Source organism: Pieris brassicae, chromosome 10 (assembly GCF_905147105.1).
Source record: "Pieris brassicae chromosome 10, ilPieBrab1.1, whole genome shotgun sequence".
Lineage (NCBI taxonomy): Eukaryota > Metazoa > Arthropoda > Insecta > Lepidoptera > Pieridae > Pieris > Pieris brassicae.
In genome coordinates this window covers 3,212,242-3,230,979 of record NC_059674.1, presented here as the reverse complement: position 1 = coordinate 3,230,979, position 18,738 = coordinate 3,212,242, and the positions used below count along the sequence as shown (strand labels likewise).

At 33.4% G+C, this 18,738-nt stretch overlaps 1 protein-coding gene across 1 annotated transcript in view; it reads right to left on the bottom strand.

Moving 5' to 3' along the window:
* Positions 1-5,496: 5,496 nt before the first annotated feature.
* Positions 5,497-18,738, bottom strand: part of LOC123715069 — a gene marked incomplete at its 5' end in the record, with an annotated part of 147,059 nt that continues 133,817 nt past the window's right edge. The window contains one exon of the mRNA XM_045669886.1: positions 5,497-5,597. Coding sequence (XP_045525842.1) covers positions 5,497-5,597 — 101 coding nt within the window. The remainder of the gene's footprint in view (positions 5,598-18,738) is intronic.

Genomic DNA, 18,738 nt, shown 5'->3' with positions numbered 1-18,738 from the left:
TACACATTAAAAGACAAATTTGAAACATGCAGCAGAATTACACATTTTTGTTAAGTGTTTCCTGTTAATAAATATTTAATGAAGAGGACTGTATCGTTTTAAAAAATATTTTATGTAATTAATTATTACTTTTTCAAACGAGGCGATAAAGCGCTTAGTCAGGCCCGCGTAACGGATGTTGGATACAATGAGGCTGCATTCGTTACGCAGGGTTATGTTATTTTTTTTAAATATAAAAACATTTCGTATAAAGCCGGGTAACTAGTGAGAATAGTGTTGGGCCTAGAGGCTTCAACGTGCGACTCACATTACTGAGGTCGTAGGTTGGAACCCAATGTGCGCAATTAACATTCGCACGATCGGTGAAGGAAAACATCGTGAGGAAACCGGCTTGCTGGCTTGAAAAAAGTCGACTGTGTGCGGCACAGAAGGCTTATCTACTTGCCTATTCGATTAACAAATTATCATGAAACAGATACAGAAATCTGAGAACCAGACCTAAAAAGGTTGTAGCGCCATTGATTTAGTTTTTTAAAGTAGTGAGACTAATTTTAGTTTCAATGCTATACGCTATGGCGTTGGAGGAGCTACATCGCTAAACTGAGACTCCCACAGGTCGTTTGAACCTTGGTTGTAATTATTTCAGTCATGTGTGCAATGCATTGTGCGTCAGAAACTCTAAATAAGGAAAACTCAACAGTACATAAAGAAATGTTTCAATGAAATATCAATTCATATTCTGTCAATAGATAAAAACGTTATTAACAGCAGGAACAGTCCTAACACGTAAATACATTTGTATCGGTATTCAAATTTGATGATATAGGATTATGACACTTAAGTAGCACTAAATACTGTGAAACGTTCAAATTTTCCATTAATATTTTTCACGGCACGAATTGTGGTTAAGCGGTTTTTGTAAAATAGTTTCAGTAAAGCATTCTTGTGTCTGGCGAGCGTCGAAATGAGCACTTACATTTCTTATATCAGACAAATAGATTTTCTGTTTTTAAACCTTTTTTCTCATATAAATCAGCTCTCGAACGTACGACGCCGTATCACGGAGATTTGTTTTGAACGCATTTTATAGTGCAAGTTGATGCGTAGTGACACAAGTGAGACCTATCTTACAATAGTATGGAGGTCTGCCACTGGGCCGACTACAAGAGACTACATAATTTGTTTGAAAAACACATGCAAATTTTAATGTGGTAATTAGCTGTGGGTTTTTTCAGCGAACTTGCTTATAATTCCTTAATATTATTAAAAATAAAACACATTTTTGTTTAATCACTGTGTTCCATTATTTTAAATTTAATAGAAGGCTCACCTGATGTTAAGTGAGTACATGCATACTCACATTGCCAGAAGGCTCGCAAGTGCGTTGCCATCCTTTTACTTTTTTTTATAATTACTAAGCGTATATATCACTTTAATATGTATAAATTTAATTTTTATATATCATTCTCTAGTATCAGTTTAAAACTTTATATAACTTTAATATGTATAAATTTAATGTTTTATATATCATTCTCTAACTCGAAATTATGTCGTGTGTTACTTATTAAAAACGAAAATTGGAAATGTATATATCCGCCAATATACTCTATTTTACAACATACAATTGAGGAATAAAATATGAGATGCATAAAGATTTGCATGGCTCAAGCGAGATAACAGATGTGACATGTACAGGGATTATATTGACGAGAACTCAAGAAAGTTTTCTGTTGCATTCTTTATAACAATATTTTTATATCATCGCAAGCTCATTTTCAATACAGAAAATTCTAACAGTAAAAGGCTGTTAATATGAGTTAGAATTTATGATCATAGAATTCAATTAGCTACCAAAAACAACGATTCCATTTTCTCTTTGATGCGGACTTAAATTTGCTCTTTTTTATAAAATAAACGGAATTGCGCAGAACACGCAATCATTTGGATTCAGTGTTCACATTCAATGCATTTTATAATAACGAGTTTGAGTTGAGTAGAATATTACATAATACAAAGATTTTGTTAGATTCATTACTAATGTGACTTTTTTTGAAGTGAAACTTGTTTATCGGCGTTGGAAAAAAAATACCGTCACATTTTTCCGTTACGCGCCATCTTTTTGTTGTCCCTACCAAGGCTGATTCGAAGAGATTCGAAGCCATTCATAACAAAAATAAATAATAACTATAACAATGATAGTAATAATTATATTACAATTAATGAAATTCTGTAATAATCTTAGTAGTAAAAAGGTAAAATGAATTTTATTTGTATTCATGTCTATGATAATAAAAGCCTTTTGTGAAACTGTATCTCATTTAACTTTATTTAACCAATTTCTGTAAAGTTGCATATAGTAGATCAATTTTCAAAAAATAAGGTCATAAAGAAGTTTCACTTCTTACGTGTGTACTACTAGTACATTTTTGTAAAATTAAACAAACTGTCCATCGTTTAATAACAATTTAATACATTACAGTAGCACAAAACAGGAGAAAAAAAAAACATGTGTGCAATTCACACGTGTTAGAAGTGAAACCTTCAAAAACAATGTTTTTATTATTAATAATATGTAAATTGGACGTTTTTCAATGTCTAAAAGTAGGATAAAACTTTTAATTAAAAAAATAACACACCACGCTATCTTACTAAAACGCTGTAATACGCAGCCGCATACAGTGTACAGTAAGCTCACGTAGTTTTCACATGCACTACACACGTTAAATGCTCAAATACAAGCACGTATTAAACAGTGTGCAATATACATACACACTGACATCTGCTCTCTCGCTCTGGCTCACAAATTACAGGCGACTATGCTTAGAAGACGGGAGTGGGGACGCTACGAAGTATGGCACAAAGAGGAGAGACCGATAATATACAAATTGTATGTATATTTCTGTCTCATTCTTTCCCCTGGCTTCATCCTACACATTTTTGTATTTGTGTCTCTTACCTGTCGTTTTTTCGTTGCATCCGGTTTGAAATCACAACGATTCTAAAGAAGTTTCACTTCAAAAATTAAATAATTGAACACAATGGGTGGAAATTGGCGGTCTTACTGCTAAAAGCAGTTTCTCACAGACAACCCAAACATAAATGACATAGACATTAACAGAAATACAATACCTAATTTCAAACTACACTAAACTATTCAATAAAAAATACATAATATAATCAAAAATAACAAAGTAACAATCGTTAAGTAGGTATCGTAAAATCAAAATACATGTTTTTTATCTATGAACAAGGAAGTTCACATTCTTGTGATGATGTGGAAATCACATCGAACTTAAATATTTTTGCTATGACCTATAATATTGCCGAATCAGCGCCATATTGATGAGGAAAAAATGTTTTATTTGTTTGACAAAGTTAAGATAATCTTAATGACATTTATATTCAAAACAAACAACAAATATTTTTTTATCTTCAACCAAAGATGGCGAAATTGTCTAGATTTTTGAAATCCGGACATTGTTCCTAATTGTCGAAGCAAAGGCCAATTATTTTGAGTCGAAAATCATGTCGGTTGTCCATAGAGTCATACTAGTTTAGACACAACCATAGGATCTGAATCTTGATGATATATTGGTCCAATACAGGTAGACTCATTTCAGCTTATATTTCATTGGTGAATACTCCGAGAAATGAATCCAGGACATACGCCACCTCAAACTAAGCCACCAATTATATAAAATACTAGCGGAACCGACAGACATCCCGTATAATATTTCAAGCAATTAGGATATTAAAAAAGCTTCGACTGCAGCGCCATCTATTGGGCTGATTTGAGAGGCTAGACCATCCATGGCGCCGTCCAAACGCATACAAAAAACTCATACTCGGTCCAGCCGTTTTAGAGGAGTTCAGTACACACGTACAGTAGAATTATGTATATAAAGATTAAGATTAATTATTAATATAAGCGTTAGTAACGTTTGAATGTTAAAAATTCGTCAAGCTCAATAGATGGATGGAATTCCGAATATTTTGGAGCTTGTGATATAAGATTAATTTCGGAGGGTTCGGGCTCAAAGGAAACTTTAACATAAGCATTAATAAACTTTTTCTCTAGAGGCTCTAATGTCGAAAGCTTAATGTAATATTTTTATCGCGCGAAAACACAGAATGGAACATTTAGGAAATGTCGAAATCGCTTGTGTAAGATGATGTGACGCTCTATTCAAATTTCGTATAAAACTAACTAAAAGTACATTTAAAAACTATATGAGATGGATTAGTTATAAGCTCATTCATATAGAGGTTACTATTTTCATACTATATATGCTACGCGGGCAGTCTTGGCTTATTGTCTTTAGCCTGCGACCATCATTACTGACAACTTTTATTCTATGTGCGCATTTAACATTCGCTCGAACGGTAAAGGGAAACATCGCGATGAAACCGGCTTGCACAAAAAAGTCGACGGCGTGTATCACAAGAGGATCACCTGCCTATTAGATTAACAAAAATCATCATGAAATATATATATAAATCTGAGGCCTAGACCTAAAAATGTTGTGCCATTAATATATTCATATGCCACACGAGTATAACAAAAGAATATATTCTTATTAATGAAATGCTATTAACGCTCTGAAAACACTCTCTAGGTGTAACTACGAATTTAGGAAATCGCTTATGACACTAAGAAACCGAATGAACCAAAAAAACAGTTTACATGTGAACTGATGACCACTTATGGTTGCTATGGTAACCGTGTTAAAAAATACAGGAACTTAAGTCATAAGACATTTTCTTTAACATTCGCCAGCTATATATATATCTTACGACTCGAGTGAAAATTATTCAATTAAAGATTATTTGCGTGAGACACTGTAGTTGATATAAATTTAATAACATTTGATATGATATGTACAATACAAATAATATAAGAATTGACCAATATGACTAATAATGTAAAATGTAAAACTCCTTTAAAGACAAATTTGCGCGCCATTGTGTGTGGCAGAATATGCGAACTTACTATTGTACCACCTCTTTGTACCACATTCTTGAAATGAATTTTTGAAATCAATTTTTCAATGTGAAACTTTCTAATGTTAAATGCTTTAACAATGACAAATGTATGTTATAAAATTTATTTAGAAACAAAACTAATCCGAATTCAATTTTCATGTATCTAAATGGGATTGATTGAAATTGTTCACGATATACTTTTTCAATAAACAGAATACGCGTCACCAACAATACACTATCCGGTGAGATAAGAAATAATAAAACATTTATTTCGGAGACAAAAAATCATATAACAGGTGAATATGAGCTGGAAATACTGACACAGGTTTTTTTTAGTCAAAATGGTTGCACGATCTTACTCATTGTTAGATATTTATTATAAATAAACAAAAATATTTTATTATTATTAGATTCAATTTTTTTACTTAAATAAGGAAACCCTCCAGTGTTGCCTAAGTGTTTCGCCAATCCACAATTCTGCTTGATGCAACCTAAGGCATAAGTTTGAATTCCTTACCTGTGATGACTGGAGCTGGAGTGTCCCGTAGTTGAGGTAGATAAAGGTGACCTCGCTGGATAGTTACCAGCATGACCGCCCTCAGAAAGCACGAATTCTGTAATCAAAAAACATGGGTTACATCTGTAGAATAAATGAAGAGACATATGTTTCTACGAACTTAGTACAATTAGTTAATTTATATTGGACTATTAAACCCCAGCGGTCCTGGGCTTCTCCAATGACAATTTTACCCTTGATTGGGCAACCCGAAATGAATGCAATATTTTCAGTTATTCCCTTGTAATAACGTATTTGATATAACCACAATTACATTATTTATTTATTTATTAACACTTCTTTACACTACAGAAAAAAAATGAACATAATTAAATCAAAAAGAGGGCAACTGGTGGCCTTATCGCTTTCAAGCGATCTCTTCCAGGCAACCACTGTGAGTAAAGAAAAAAAAATGTATTAAATTACATAACATAGGCAAGTAGTGCAAAAATACATGTTATACACAGTTATTAAGAGAAAAACTAATCAGGAACAACAAAAAAAACCAAACTAAACTAAAAAGATGATACATTAAAAATAGAAAGTAAACAGTAAAAAGACACATAAATCACGATAATTTGAGATTCTCACGTCAATTAGTAGTTGGAAAGAAAGTTAGGCAGTAACTAAGTAAGAAAGTATATACATAACGGATATATTGCTTTAAGAGTAACAGTCAGAATTGAGATAAGCATGTCAGACAGACTCCCTTATGTCAAACCCAATAAGTGTATAAATAAGGGTGTGACGCTCCTATAATGGGAAATTGGTTCCACATTGATGTGGTGCGCGGAGGTACGTCGAATATAACCACGGCTCTCTTGGCTTTGAGCGTAGACCCAGTCCCCAATTCACATTCGTGGGCATGGAGAAGCGCATTTTCACCTCTTTAAAAAATAAGTTGTTACGAGTATTAATTCAACCGAACATTGTATATTAACGAAACATCCGTTAATCAGTTAAGAACATTCCAGCTTGAGATACGTAATAAAATACAGACTAAATATATTTCGCCAAGATTTCACCAGGAAAAAAACCAAGTCGGTTCGTTCACTTCATCCATCATGATCACTGGCTGCAGATTGATCGCTGGAGCCGCTCACAACGACGTAAATATAGTAAGAACGGAAACACTGAGACAAAAATTGTGGGAACAAACAAATGCGGTGTCGATAGTGACAGAAGGATTGATAGTTGGCGATCGCACTATCGGGAAATTGTATCTACGTATAGGTAGGATAAACGTTTATTCTTTAGATTTATAACTTCATAATATTATTAAGAACAACTGTCAGAAAAATATTGATTTGTATCTATTGGGAGACGTTAATATTAATCTAAAGCTAGACATTCCTATAAAACATAAATATTGCAACACATTACACAGTTTAGGCCTTATGTGTGGGATCACAACTTACACTAGGGCGGAACTATACAAAGGAACCATTACAAAATCATGCATAGACCACATATACGCTCGATCCCAAACACACGACCTATACACGGCAACGGTTGGCACAAAACTAGCGGACCATCGAGCGATCGTGCTTGCTTGCACTAAAACACAGTCACAGGATGTTCCAACATATAAAACATTAATTGACAATAATAAATTAACGATCCTTCTAGAGCAAATTGATTGGAAGCCGACATTAGAAATGAAGTGTCCTATTGGTATATATAACTTCATACAAAATAACTTAACACAAGCATATAAAAAATCTGAATGTACAGTTAAACTTAAATCTAACTCTCTTCGAAATAGTAACCATTGGATTAATAATAGAATTATTAAAGGATGTCAGTACAGAGATAAACTTTTTACTCAATATATAAAAGATCCAAACAACTTAATACTCAAACAAAAATATAATAAAACCAGAAATTATGTCAATAAATTAATAAATAAAACTAAAAATAAAACAATTAGAATCAATATAGAAGCTAATAAAAATAATCTAAAAAATCTATGGGACATATTAAACCAACTAACAGGAAAAATTAAAACATCCATGGACGTAGCTATACAAAACGCATTTGCAAACCAAAATATTACATGTAAAGATATTGCAAATAATTTTGCAACTTCCTTCCACAATAGTATTAGTAATATAGCAACCAACTGTGTAAATCCAGCCAGTACCAGCCAATACCAGCATACAGAAAATACTAGTATGAGATTTCAGTCAGCAGACCCTAAATCAGTTGCAAAGATAATTAAATCATTAAACGACAGAAAGTCTCCAGGTGCAGATAAAATACGAGCTATGGATATTAAAACATTATGTAATAAAATCAACGTAGTCATAGCTAACCTTATTAATACGAGCATTTATACTGGGAAATATCCTAACTTACTAAAAACAGGCATAGTTCGACCAATATACAAAAATGGTAGCAAAAAAATCTATAATAATTATCGTCCAATAACTATATTACCAACAATTAACAAAATAATAGAAAAATACATATGTGGACAAATTCAAAATTATTATAAAAAACACAATATTCTTTCTAACAAACAATATGGATTCCAACCAAATAAAAATACCACACAATTGCTATCCGCATTCACAGACCACATTTATAAACATTTAAATAAAAAAGATCATGTTCTAGTAGTGTTTATTGACTACAGTAAGGCATTCGACACATTAAAGCACAGCGTAATCCTGCAGAACTTAAATGACTGCGGAGTACGAGGAAACCTACTCAAGTGGTGTGAAAACTATCTGCAAGACAGAACTTATCGTGTTAAAGTGTGCAACGAAGAAAGTTTTCCAATATCTATTACAGAAGGTACGGCTCAGGGCTCAGTCATTGGGCCTTTACACTACCTTACCTATGTTAACACATTACCTAACATAATAAAGTATTGTCAGATATTCCAATTTGCAGATGATACATGCCTAGTAGCTGCAGGGCCTAACATCCAAGAAGCAGAAACAAAGCTACAATCTGATTTCGATACATTGGCTAAATGGTCCCACGACGTAGGACTTGTACTAAATCCTAACAAAACAAAGTTCATGCATATCCGATCCAGTCACAATCTAAATTCACGTACACCCATCTTAATCTTACACAACCACACATGTGCACATTCTTATAACTTGTACCCCAATAGCTGCAACTGCAACGCCTTAGAATTAGTTCATAACCATAAGTACCTGGGGCTTACAATAGATGACCGAATGTCCTGGAAAATGCACATTAATTCTGTCTGTGATAGGCTAAGAGCGATACTTGCCAAATTCACTTTAATAAAAAATAAAATACCACTTAAAACTCTGCTACTATTATACAAAGCACTAGCCGAATCCATTATAACATATGGACTTACAAGCTATGGGAGAACATGCAAAACTTATCTAAATCAAATATTTGCAATACAAATACGTATTTTAAAAACAATTGCTCCCTTAAAATTAAAATCACAATATAAAGCGGACTACAGAAAGCTATTTGCATTTTTCAAAATTATACCTATACACGAGAAAGTACAACTAGGATTATTAAATGAAAACTACTTTACAGAAAATTACCTCAAAACAATTAAAACTCACTATCACTACTCAACACGTAGAAAATTAAAAAACGAATTTCTATTACCCAAATACAATAATTTATATGGGAAAAAAACATTAGATTACATTATTCCAAATTTAATAAACTCGATACCAGCTACACTTCTTACGAATATAACAAGAAACAATATTAAATTTAAATTAAAAAAATACTACATAAGTCAAACAATTATAAATTATGCATAACATAAATTATGCCATATACGTCATTAAAATATATATATATATATATATATATATATATATTCGAATATAGGAACTCATCCTGTATGTGAATGAGAATTCTCGACAAGAACAGGTTTCTTGCATCGGCTATCTATGCGCGTCAGTGTTTAGATGTGTTTATGACGTTTTACGTGCAATTTTAAATCGTTTGAATGGTTTGATTGTTATAAATTTACAGTTTATATGTCACTGGCCTTAGTATATATATATGTGTGTTAATGATTTAATTATGTTCGACGTCCTGGTGGATAGAAAAACTGTGCACAGTTTGTGTTTCCACCACATCAACTACCTTTATATTAAGAACACTTATACAACAATAAATAAATAAATAAATAAATAAGTCTATATTAGGTCCTTACATATGAAATTGGCGTTTTGTCGTACTGGCCACTTTGACCTCAAATACCTCCTCTTTGGTTAGGAATTTCAAATTCAAATTTGTACAGCTATTTACTCATGTATTTGTACTTCGATGACCGTCATTCATTTGTTTTTTTCTTCTATTTTTTTATGTTTGCGTCACTCATTTTACAAAATGGAAAACTTAAAGTATCGCATTATTTACGAGTACGAGTTCCGCCGTGGCACTAGTGCTGCGGAAACGACTCGAAGGGTGAATGGTGTGTATGGCGGTCATGTTGCAAAAGAAAACACAGTTCGTTTTTGGTTCCAACGTTTTCGTTCTGGGAATTTCGACCTGCAGAACAAGCCCCGTGGACTGCCTGAGACCCAAGTTGATAATGAAGTATTGAAGGCTATTGTGGAAGCGGATTCATCGCAAACCACGTCCGAGTTAGCTGCAGGCTGCGGTGTTAGTGATAAAACTGTTTTAATTCACTTGAAGCAAATTGGGAAGATTAAAAAGCTTGAAAGGTGGGTACCTCACGAATTGACTGAAGCAAACCGGCAAACGCGCGTCGACTGCTGCGTTACATTACTGAACCGGCACAATCATGAAGGTATTTTGAACCGAATCATTACCTGTGATAAAAAATGGATACTTTACGATAATCATTGCGCTGAGCGCTTCCGACTAGCCAAGCGAAAATTAACCCCAAAAAAGTTACTTGTAAGCGTTTGGTGGACTAGTGCCGGTATTGTTCATTGCAGTTTTCTCAAATCTGGCCAGACTATTACGGCTGATGTCTATTGTCAGCAATTGCAAACCATGATGGAAAAGCTAGCGGCTAAATAACCAAAGCTGGTCAATCGCTCCACGCAACTGCTACTTCACGACAACTACACCACACACTGCACAACAGATGGCTACCAAATTAGAAGAGCTTCAATTGGAATGTCTAATACATCATCCGTACTCCCCGGACCTTGCTCCAAAAGATTACCATTTTTTTCGAAATTTGGACAACTTCTTGCAAGGGAAAAAAATTAACTCTGATGGGGCAGTCCAAATCGCCTTCACAAATTTTATTGATTCCCGTCCGACTGTTTTTTTTTTAGTAAAGGGGTCAATGAACTACCTATGAGATGGCAAAAGTGCATAGAAAACAATGGTTCAAACTTTGATTAATTAAATATATTATATTTAAAAATATTCGAATTTTTGTTCCTCCCATACAAAATGCCAATTTCATATGTAAGGACCTAATATAAATAAGCCTTTGGTTTATATAACTTCCTGTCCAATACATTTTTTAAAACGGAAGTCATGATTAAATAAAATATATTACAGGGATCACATAGCCAGGAGTTTCATCTGATGTTAAGATACTGCCCATGATGGTAGATGATAAGACATTGCCAGTAGCCTCGCAAGTGCATTGCCAGCGTTAGATTACGAGAACCTAGAGTCTGATTTTTAGACCCCATCAAGATTGGGTCAGTAAAAAAATCTTAGAGTTAGAGCGTCGATTACAGGGATTAGATTAAGTTTTTAATTAGTGCTCTTAATAATTAAAAGCATAAATGATTTATGAGTTCATAAAAATTTATGAATATAACTTTTTATGTTCCCTTTGGTCATTAGCTCTATATATAGTGCAGTCAGACTAAAAATATACACATACATTGTGTATTAGGTACTGTTATATTACAGTTTACTTTTTACAATTGAGAATTAGTGTTGGCCTGTATTCAGCGTGCGTGACCTCATCCCTGAGGTCGTAGAATCCCGGCTGTGCACCAATAGACTGCCCGTCTATGTGGACATTACGTCCACTCATACGGTGAACGAAAACCAAATAGTCAGCGGCGTGTGTCAGGCACAGAAGGCTACTTGGCACTTAGAAAAAAACAAATGATCACGAAACAGATAAACAAATCTGACCTAACCTGGTCACATTTTTCGGCTACGCGTCATGTTCTTCTTGTCCCTACCAAGGGTGATTCGAAGAGATTCGAAGCCATTAATAACAAAAATATATGATAACGATTACAATGACAGAAATTTTCTATTACAATAAATGAAATTCTGTAATAATCTTAGTAGTAATAAGGTAAAATGAAATAATTGTATTATTTGTATTCATGTCTATGTTAATAAAAGCCTTTTTTAAAACTTTGTCCAATTTAACTTTATTTAACCAATTTCTGTAAAGTTGCATATAGTAGATCATTTTTCGAATAATAAGGCCATAAAGATGTTTAACTGCTCACGTATGTACGCTAATACCCACACATTTTTATTTGATAATATGAATTACACGGATTTAATTTATTAACTTTGTGGAATTAAATAAATAAAAGATAATATTGCTCATGTACACATAAAATCTTAACTTTATCTATGTTCATTGGTTATCTATGGCAAGCATGTGCCAAAGTTTCTGTGTCTACTAGTCTGTGCATTCGTGTGAGAAGCACAGAGAAGCACAGAGAGAGCACACGAACGATAAAGATTCAGTAATAGCCGAGTGTGTTTTCCTCTTAGTTCCTAACAAATATAATGTAAATAATTGCAAAAGTACTTTCCCGATACAGTTTATTTTAAATTCAATAATTATAATTAGTAAGACAAAGAAGTTTCGTCACATTTCGAACTTTATAAAGAAAAATATAGTTTGACAGCTCTCACAACTAGATTTGTGTTTGATTTATGTTAAAATAAAGGTCATAAATTATTTTATAGATATATATATATATATATATATATATATATATAACTGTACTGTTTAAACTGTTGCTTATACTTTGCAGTACATTTCAAATTGATAAACTCAATTTATTCCTGATAAGTGAGTTGTCAATGGCACGGGGCAAACATATTAAAGTGTCCGTTTATTCAAAAAATATCGACTCGACTGAGTAAACCACAAATACTAAATCTGTACTAAATATAATGGGTATTTTTTTTATAGTTGAATATTATATTTTTGACAATATATAATCGTATATACGTATATATTAACTTTATAATTGAAACAAACAAAAGAAAAGTCAGGAGCGGTCAAAATAAGCATTTATAGTTTTTGACAAACCTTCAAAGAATAATTTAAGCAGACACAATAAATATTCTATTTTTAATTAGCTTTAACAGGAGCCGTCAAAATGTCAGTGGTGTTTCATTTATTTATATAAAGCTATTTTTTACTGTGTAAAAGTCAAACTATTGATTCTAAACTATAATTTAACCGGTGATACATTCGTTCTTAATAAGACATAACAGGCACTGTCAAAATAAGCAGTAGTTGAAATATTTCATAATTTTTGACAAACATTCTTGTACATCGAATCTGACGCGCCCTGATATAGCGCTCGAAACTCTAAAATATAACTTCCCGTTTTCGTTTTGTTTATCATCTTGTGCATGTATTACGAAGGTCTTCCGTAATATGTAAATATGCGGAAAGCGGAAGGAACGAAAACAAATCTAGCAGGTCCCTATTCCACGTTGATGGAAAGTTATAAATAAATGAAATTCCATTTGTGAATTATTACGTTTTCAATGTTTTTTGATTTATGACTAATGAATATTGATATTAGTACAACCTTTTTTGATTGTCTTCTCCTGGTACCAGGAGGTAGACGGGGGGAGACGAGGTATCGTCTCGGTCTCCTATTATTATATTGGTAATAATATATGGTTATATGTCATAATTACGAAGGTCTAAAATAACTTACTTAAATTTTAATTACATTGCTCTGGATATGAATTACAATAATAAATGTTTTCGAGTTATGGCATACGAGCATTGTCAATAGATAAAAATATTATCAACACAAATTTTTTTGGTTAAGGCAGAAGCTGTTAAAACTGTTCGGTTTTGGGCCACCAAAAGGATGCTACCTAAACATATTTATACTAAAAAGTTAGGAAAAGGCAAACTTGCTCGACACAACAATACCTTGGAAGCTTCACTAGGATATATGCATCATTATAATGCACCCTTATACTGTGTTTTGCTTGTATATTGTCCAAAGGCGACATGTCTAGAAGTTTGAATGTGTAAATAAGGAAGCCTTCACGCAGGTCATGAGTCCTCTGGATAGAAAATTGTAACTTTGATAATTATATTTTAAAAAATATCGATTTAACTATGTCATCTTTATATTAGTTCAACGATAAGGATATGGATAGTTGTAAGATGGTTTGAATTTCAAGTAAATGAAATTTACAAAGCGAAAAGTAATACACTCAAGAACAAATAAGTTTATTGAATATATTTCATGTATAACGCAACTTTCCGGCAGTCACAAGTGGAGCCTGCCAGCTCGCAGTTGTACGCTAAACTTTCAAATTATGCTAATATATCATTTGCGCAGGATACGCGGGAGTAGCAATATTTATAATTACTTTGAGCGATCGCACTGCGGACTGGCGCGACTTGAAAACGTTTTTCACTTTAAAATGACTAAAACTTATTCATATTCTTAGATTAAATCTAAACGACATCACAGCCAGTCCAATGAGGTTAAAGTTAAACATTAGTTCTATACTAACTGTATAAGTGAAATTTCTTTTTGACCTTATTTTTCGAAAAAGGATTAAATATGTTTAATAAAGTTAAATAAGGTGAAGTTTAACAAAAGGCTTTTATTATCATAGGTATATCATATTACATGGTTACAAAGAATACAATTATTTCAATTTACCTTATTACTACTAAGATTATTACAGAACTTCATTAATTGTTATAGAATTATTACTATCGTTGTTATCGTTATTATTTGTTATTAATGGCTTCGAATCTATTCGAATCAACAACAACAACAAGAAAAAGATGGCGCGTAACGGAAAAATCTGACGGTAATTTTTTTAACATCGCCGATAAAGAAGTTTCACTTCAAAAATCTATGCACAGTCAAAAAATGGTGAAGTTATTATGCCGCTAACTAACACGGTGTTTTAAATCATGACTTCACGATACAATCACTTTCAAGGTCTGGGCTTCAGATTTTTGTACCTGTTTGATGATGATCATGATCATTTGTCAATCTAATAGTCAAGTAGGTCATCCTCCTGAGCCTGACACACGCCGTCGACTTTTTGGATCTAAGGCATGGCGGTTTTCACGATGTCTTCCTTCACCGTTCGAGCCAATTTTAAATATACACATAAAACGCATCTGCATAGCCGGGGCTCGAACCTCAGGGATGAGAGGACCATCCTGAAGCCACTCAGCCAACACTGCTCTAATTTAAGTTAACAAATTTAAATAACAGCGTTGGTCAAATACCGCGGCGTTTTAACCGTAGTGCGGCATCATCACAAGGAACTCTAATAGCTAAGACAACAATTTAACTGTACTTTAATTTTCTAGGAACGTGTAATCGAGGGAAAATGAAAATTGATCGTCACTAACTAAGATAACTTCGGAAAGTTAGACGCTTTGCGACGATGGGAGGCAAAAATGTTAATAACAGTATAGTTTACGAGTTGTTATGTAATTTCTTGTTTACCTTAAGATTATCTCTCGTTGAAACGGCGAACATTTTCGTGCTCCCTTTTTAGTGCTCTACCAATACTATTTCATTTACAGTAACAACGGGTATTTTAGTTCATTAATTATTTATTAAAAACGCCTTTATTTCAGACTAACTTATTTATCTAAATAAATTATAAAAAAATATCTATGATGATTAGGCATTTATTATAACGTAGGTTTTGGTTGACACAAATTCAAATCCATTAGACAGCCTGTCCTTAGTTGTTTTTATCCTTAACTATATTTTTAGTACCTATTGATTTAATTCCAGCACTGTTTGTAAAGTTAGGATTCCCATCGAGCCTTCCGTATAGTCATCATTACTAGCTGTCATTGCTACAATTTGAATAAAATAACGGGCTGTCAAAAAACGTAAACCGTAGAACAGGCTTTTATAAATACAACATGAGGCACAGATTTAACAAAAAAATCATTGTGGAATCAAAGCCCACATGGCAGCCTACCTTAACTTTACTGAAACGCGTACTGAATACCAAGTGAAGGGACATCGCATTGTCCCAATGTTTACGAGCTTTTCATACATATTTTCCGAGTGCTTACGCCAAAATATTATATTATGTAATAACAATATCGCTAGCGTAACTTTTGGGTGCCAATAAATCAAGTTTTCGTACAACAAGGATGGAAGGATATTGAAGGCACGACAAGCGTGCCGCATTTATTAAGCATATCAATCCGATTTTGTGATAGGAAATTACTGTATGACTCTAGCACTATTGTTGACTTCGAAATTACAACAACTTCTTAACGTTCTTGAAGACATCTTTGGAAAATGACTTCTGTAACATCATCAAAACTTAAAAGGAGCATTGAGCTGTTCGTATTATAAAGGGACATCTAAACGGCCTATTTACGAAATGTATAGGTACAAGAGTGTGGCCGCAAGCTATGGAATACTCGGTAATATTTTAAGTATGGTTGGTATATATTGCCAATTATTTTTTGTATGTCCGATAAACGTTTAGTGTCCCAGCCGTATGACCGGAACGATCGCTTTGCATTTTGCAATCCAATATACTGCAATATTTCTCAGCCATATTATTGTTGTCTCGCTTTACGGCCTAAGTGCGTCCTTTTTTCATGCTACGTAAAGTTTGCCACGATTCGTTCGAGTAGCGCTATGTTCGTTTGTCTTTGTTTCTGTTTATTTTGGTTATAAATACTAGTCAAGCCATGTAATTAGACGGTGTAAATACAAAATAATGTCCAAATACTGTGCATATAATATTGCCGAGATTCATGTTTCAGCCATGAGCTGCATTTAAATGTTTTTTTTTTCGGCAATGATGTACCCACATATTTTATTAAAAGTGTAGCCCGTGTAGAGACGAAAATCTATGTTAACGATTGAACTTTCTTTTTTATAGAACAGGGGCAAACTGGCAGGAAGCTCAACTGATGTTAAGAGCTGGTAAATCCTGGACACTGTCAATGCCAGAGGGCGTGGCCGGCCTTTTAATAAATGGTAAGCTCTTTTCTTGGAGGAAGAAGGTCGACTTGGTTTGGAAATACTGTTGCGGCAGTGGTTACACATAGTGGTGGTGCATGGAAAAAGCTGCCTTAAAATACGCTCAGTTGTGGAACGACGCATGTCAAGGTGATACGGGTGGAATTTTGTATCTTGCCTCGACGTCCGATAATGAAACTCAGCAGCAGGTATTAATCCGAACAACAAATCAATTTACAAACATTATATCTTCATTATATGCAATATAATATGAAGTATATGTGTGTTGTTTACTTACAGTAACTAAGTATAATCAATGGCGCAACAACCTTCTCAGGTGTCACCCACACTAAGCTTTCCGTATCTGTTTCATAATCATTTGGCAAGTAATCAGCCTCCTGAGCCTGACAAACACCGATGACTAGGGTCTGAGGCAAGCTGGTTTTCTCACTATGTTTTCCTTCACTGTTCGAGCGAATGGTACATAGAAATAAAGTCCATCAGTGCACAGCTGGGGATCGAATCTACGACCTCAGGGATGAGAGTTGCACGCTGAAGCACTGCTCACTTACATTTTTAATTAATAATTATTTTTACATACAAAAAACATAAGTATAACTTCTTAAACAAAATACTTGTGGGGCCTATGTTCCGATTGGAGCAATTTAGCTTATTTCTAAATTACTTGATCTCATTTACGGGCCTTTGAAGTACCGAGTTCAGAAAGTTCGTGTGTAATTTATTGTTTACCGTCACTCTTCTGTTTATTTAATGCGAGTTAACTATGTAAGACGCTCGGGATTGTTTTTACAATTTGTTGAGGGAACTTCGTAGATTTATTAGGAATTTATTCGAAAGTCTCCTTTAGCTTAGCGTTTAAAAAAATAATAATTGTTGTCTGTAAAGTCGGTTTACGGACTATAGTTTAGCGTTTATTTATTTTATTTTAATTATTAAAACTTCGTTACATTACAATATAAAAAAAAACTGAACATAATTAAATCAAAAGGAGGGCAACTGGCAGCTTTATCGCTTTCGAGAGATCTCTTCCAGGTAACCACTGTGAGGAAAGAATTTTTTTTTATTAAATTACATAAGATAAGTAAGAAGTGCAAAAATACATATTATACACAGTTATTAAGACAAAACTAAACAAGAAAAAAAACATCAAACTAAAGTAAAAAGATGATACATTAAAAATAAAAAGTAAAAAGATTTTGTATGGATACTAAGAAGGAGTGAAGGACGCATGGGCTATTTATGAGCAACCGTCGTAGGAAAAGATGGGCCAGCTTTCGAACTGTTAAAAAATGTGTAGTTTATAAAATGGGCCGGCTAAAAATATCACTGCTCCCTTCTAGTTAATATATTAAACGCGAACAAAGCGTAGCAAAGAGCTTTTTTTCTTTGTTTACTTACTATCTACTGGTTTTATAGGTTAATATCGTCAGAAGTGTTCAATCTTGCGTTGGCAAATTGTCATTATAGTGGAAACTGTGAAAAACTGCGAAAAGCACTGAAGGGCTTATTAAAAGTTTTTAAACATTGTTTTTTATTACTAGGTCACTGTAAGCATTTCGGTTTTATTTTTATAGTCAAAGATATGATTTACTGACGGATAAGGCAGTATATTATTTAATAGCTAAACACAAAAAAGTTACATTTAAGACATACGAGTAAAATTTGATTAAATTTATGATTAACTTTTACCTACATTTATTTTGAGTGCGCAGGCATAATAACTATAAATATTAAACTTGGTAATAAACTTAAAGGCTGAAGCACAATCTTATCGCTTATAAGCGTTCCATACACAGAGTAGCGTAAAAAGGAAGAATATTATGAAATATAAAAACTCTTTACTAAATGCCTTAAGTAAAGTAGTGAGTGTTCTTAATTATATATAAATACTAAATAGTTTGACAACCATTAAGTGAACAAAAATAAACCATTTCAGTTCGCCACTTCAGCAGACGGCAACTTTAGTAAGTGCCCAATTTGTATATCTACAGAATTATACTCGGCCAAAAGCAA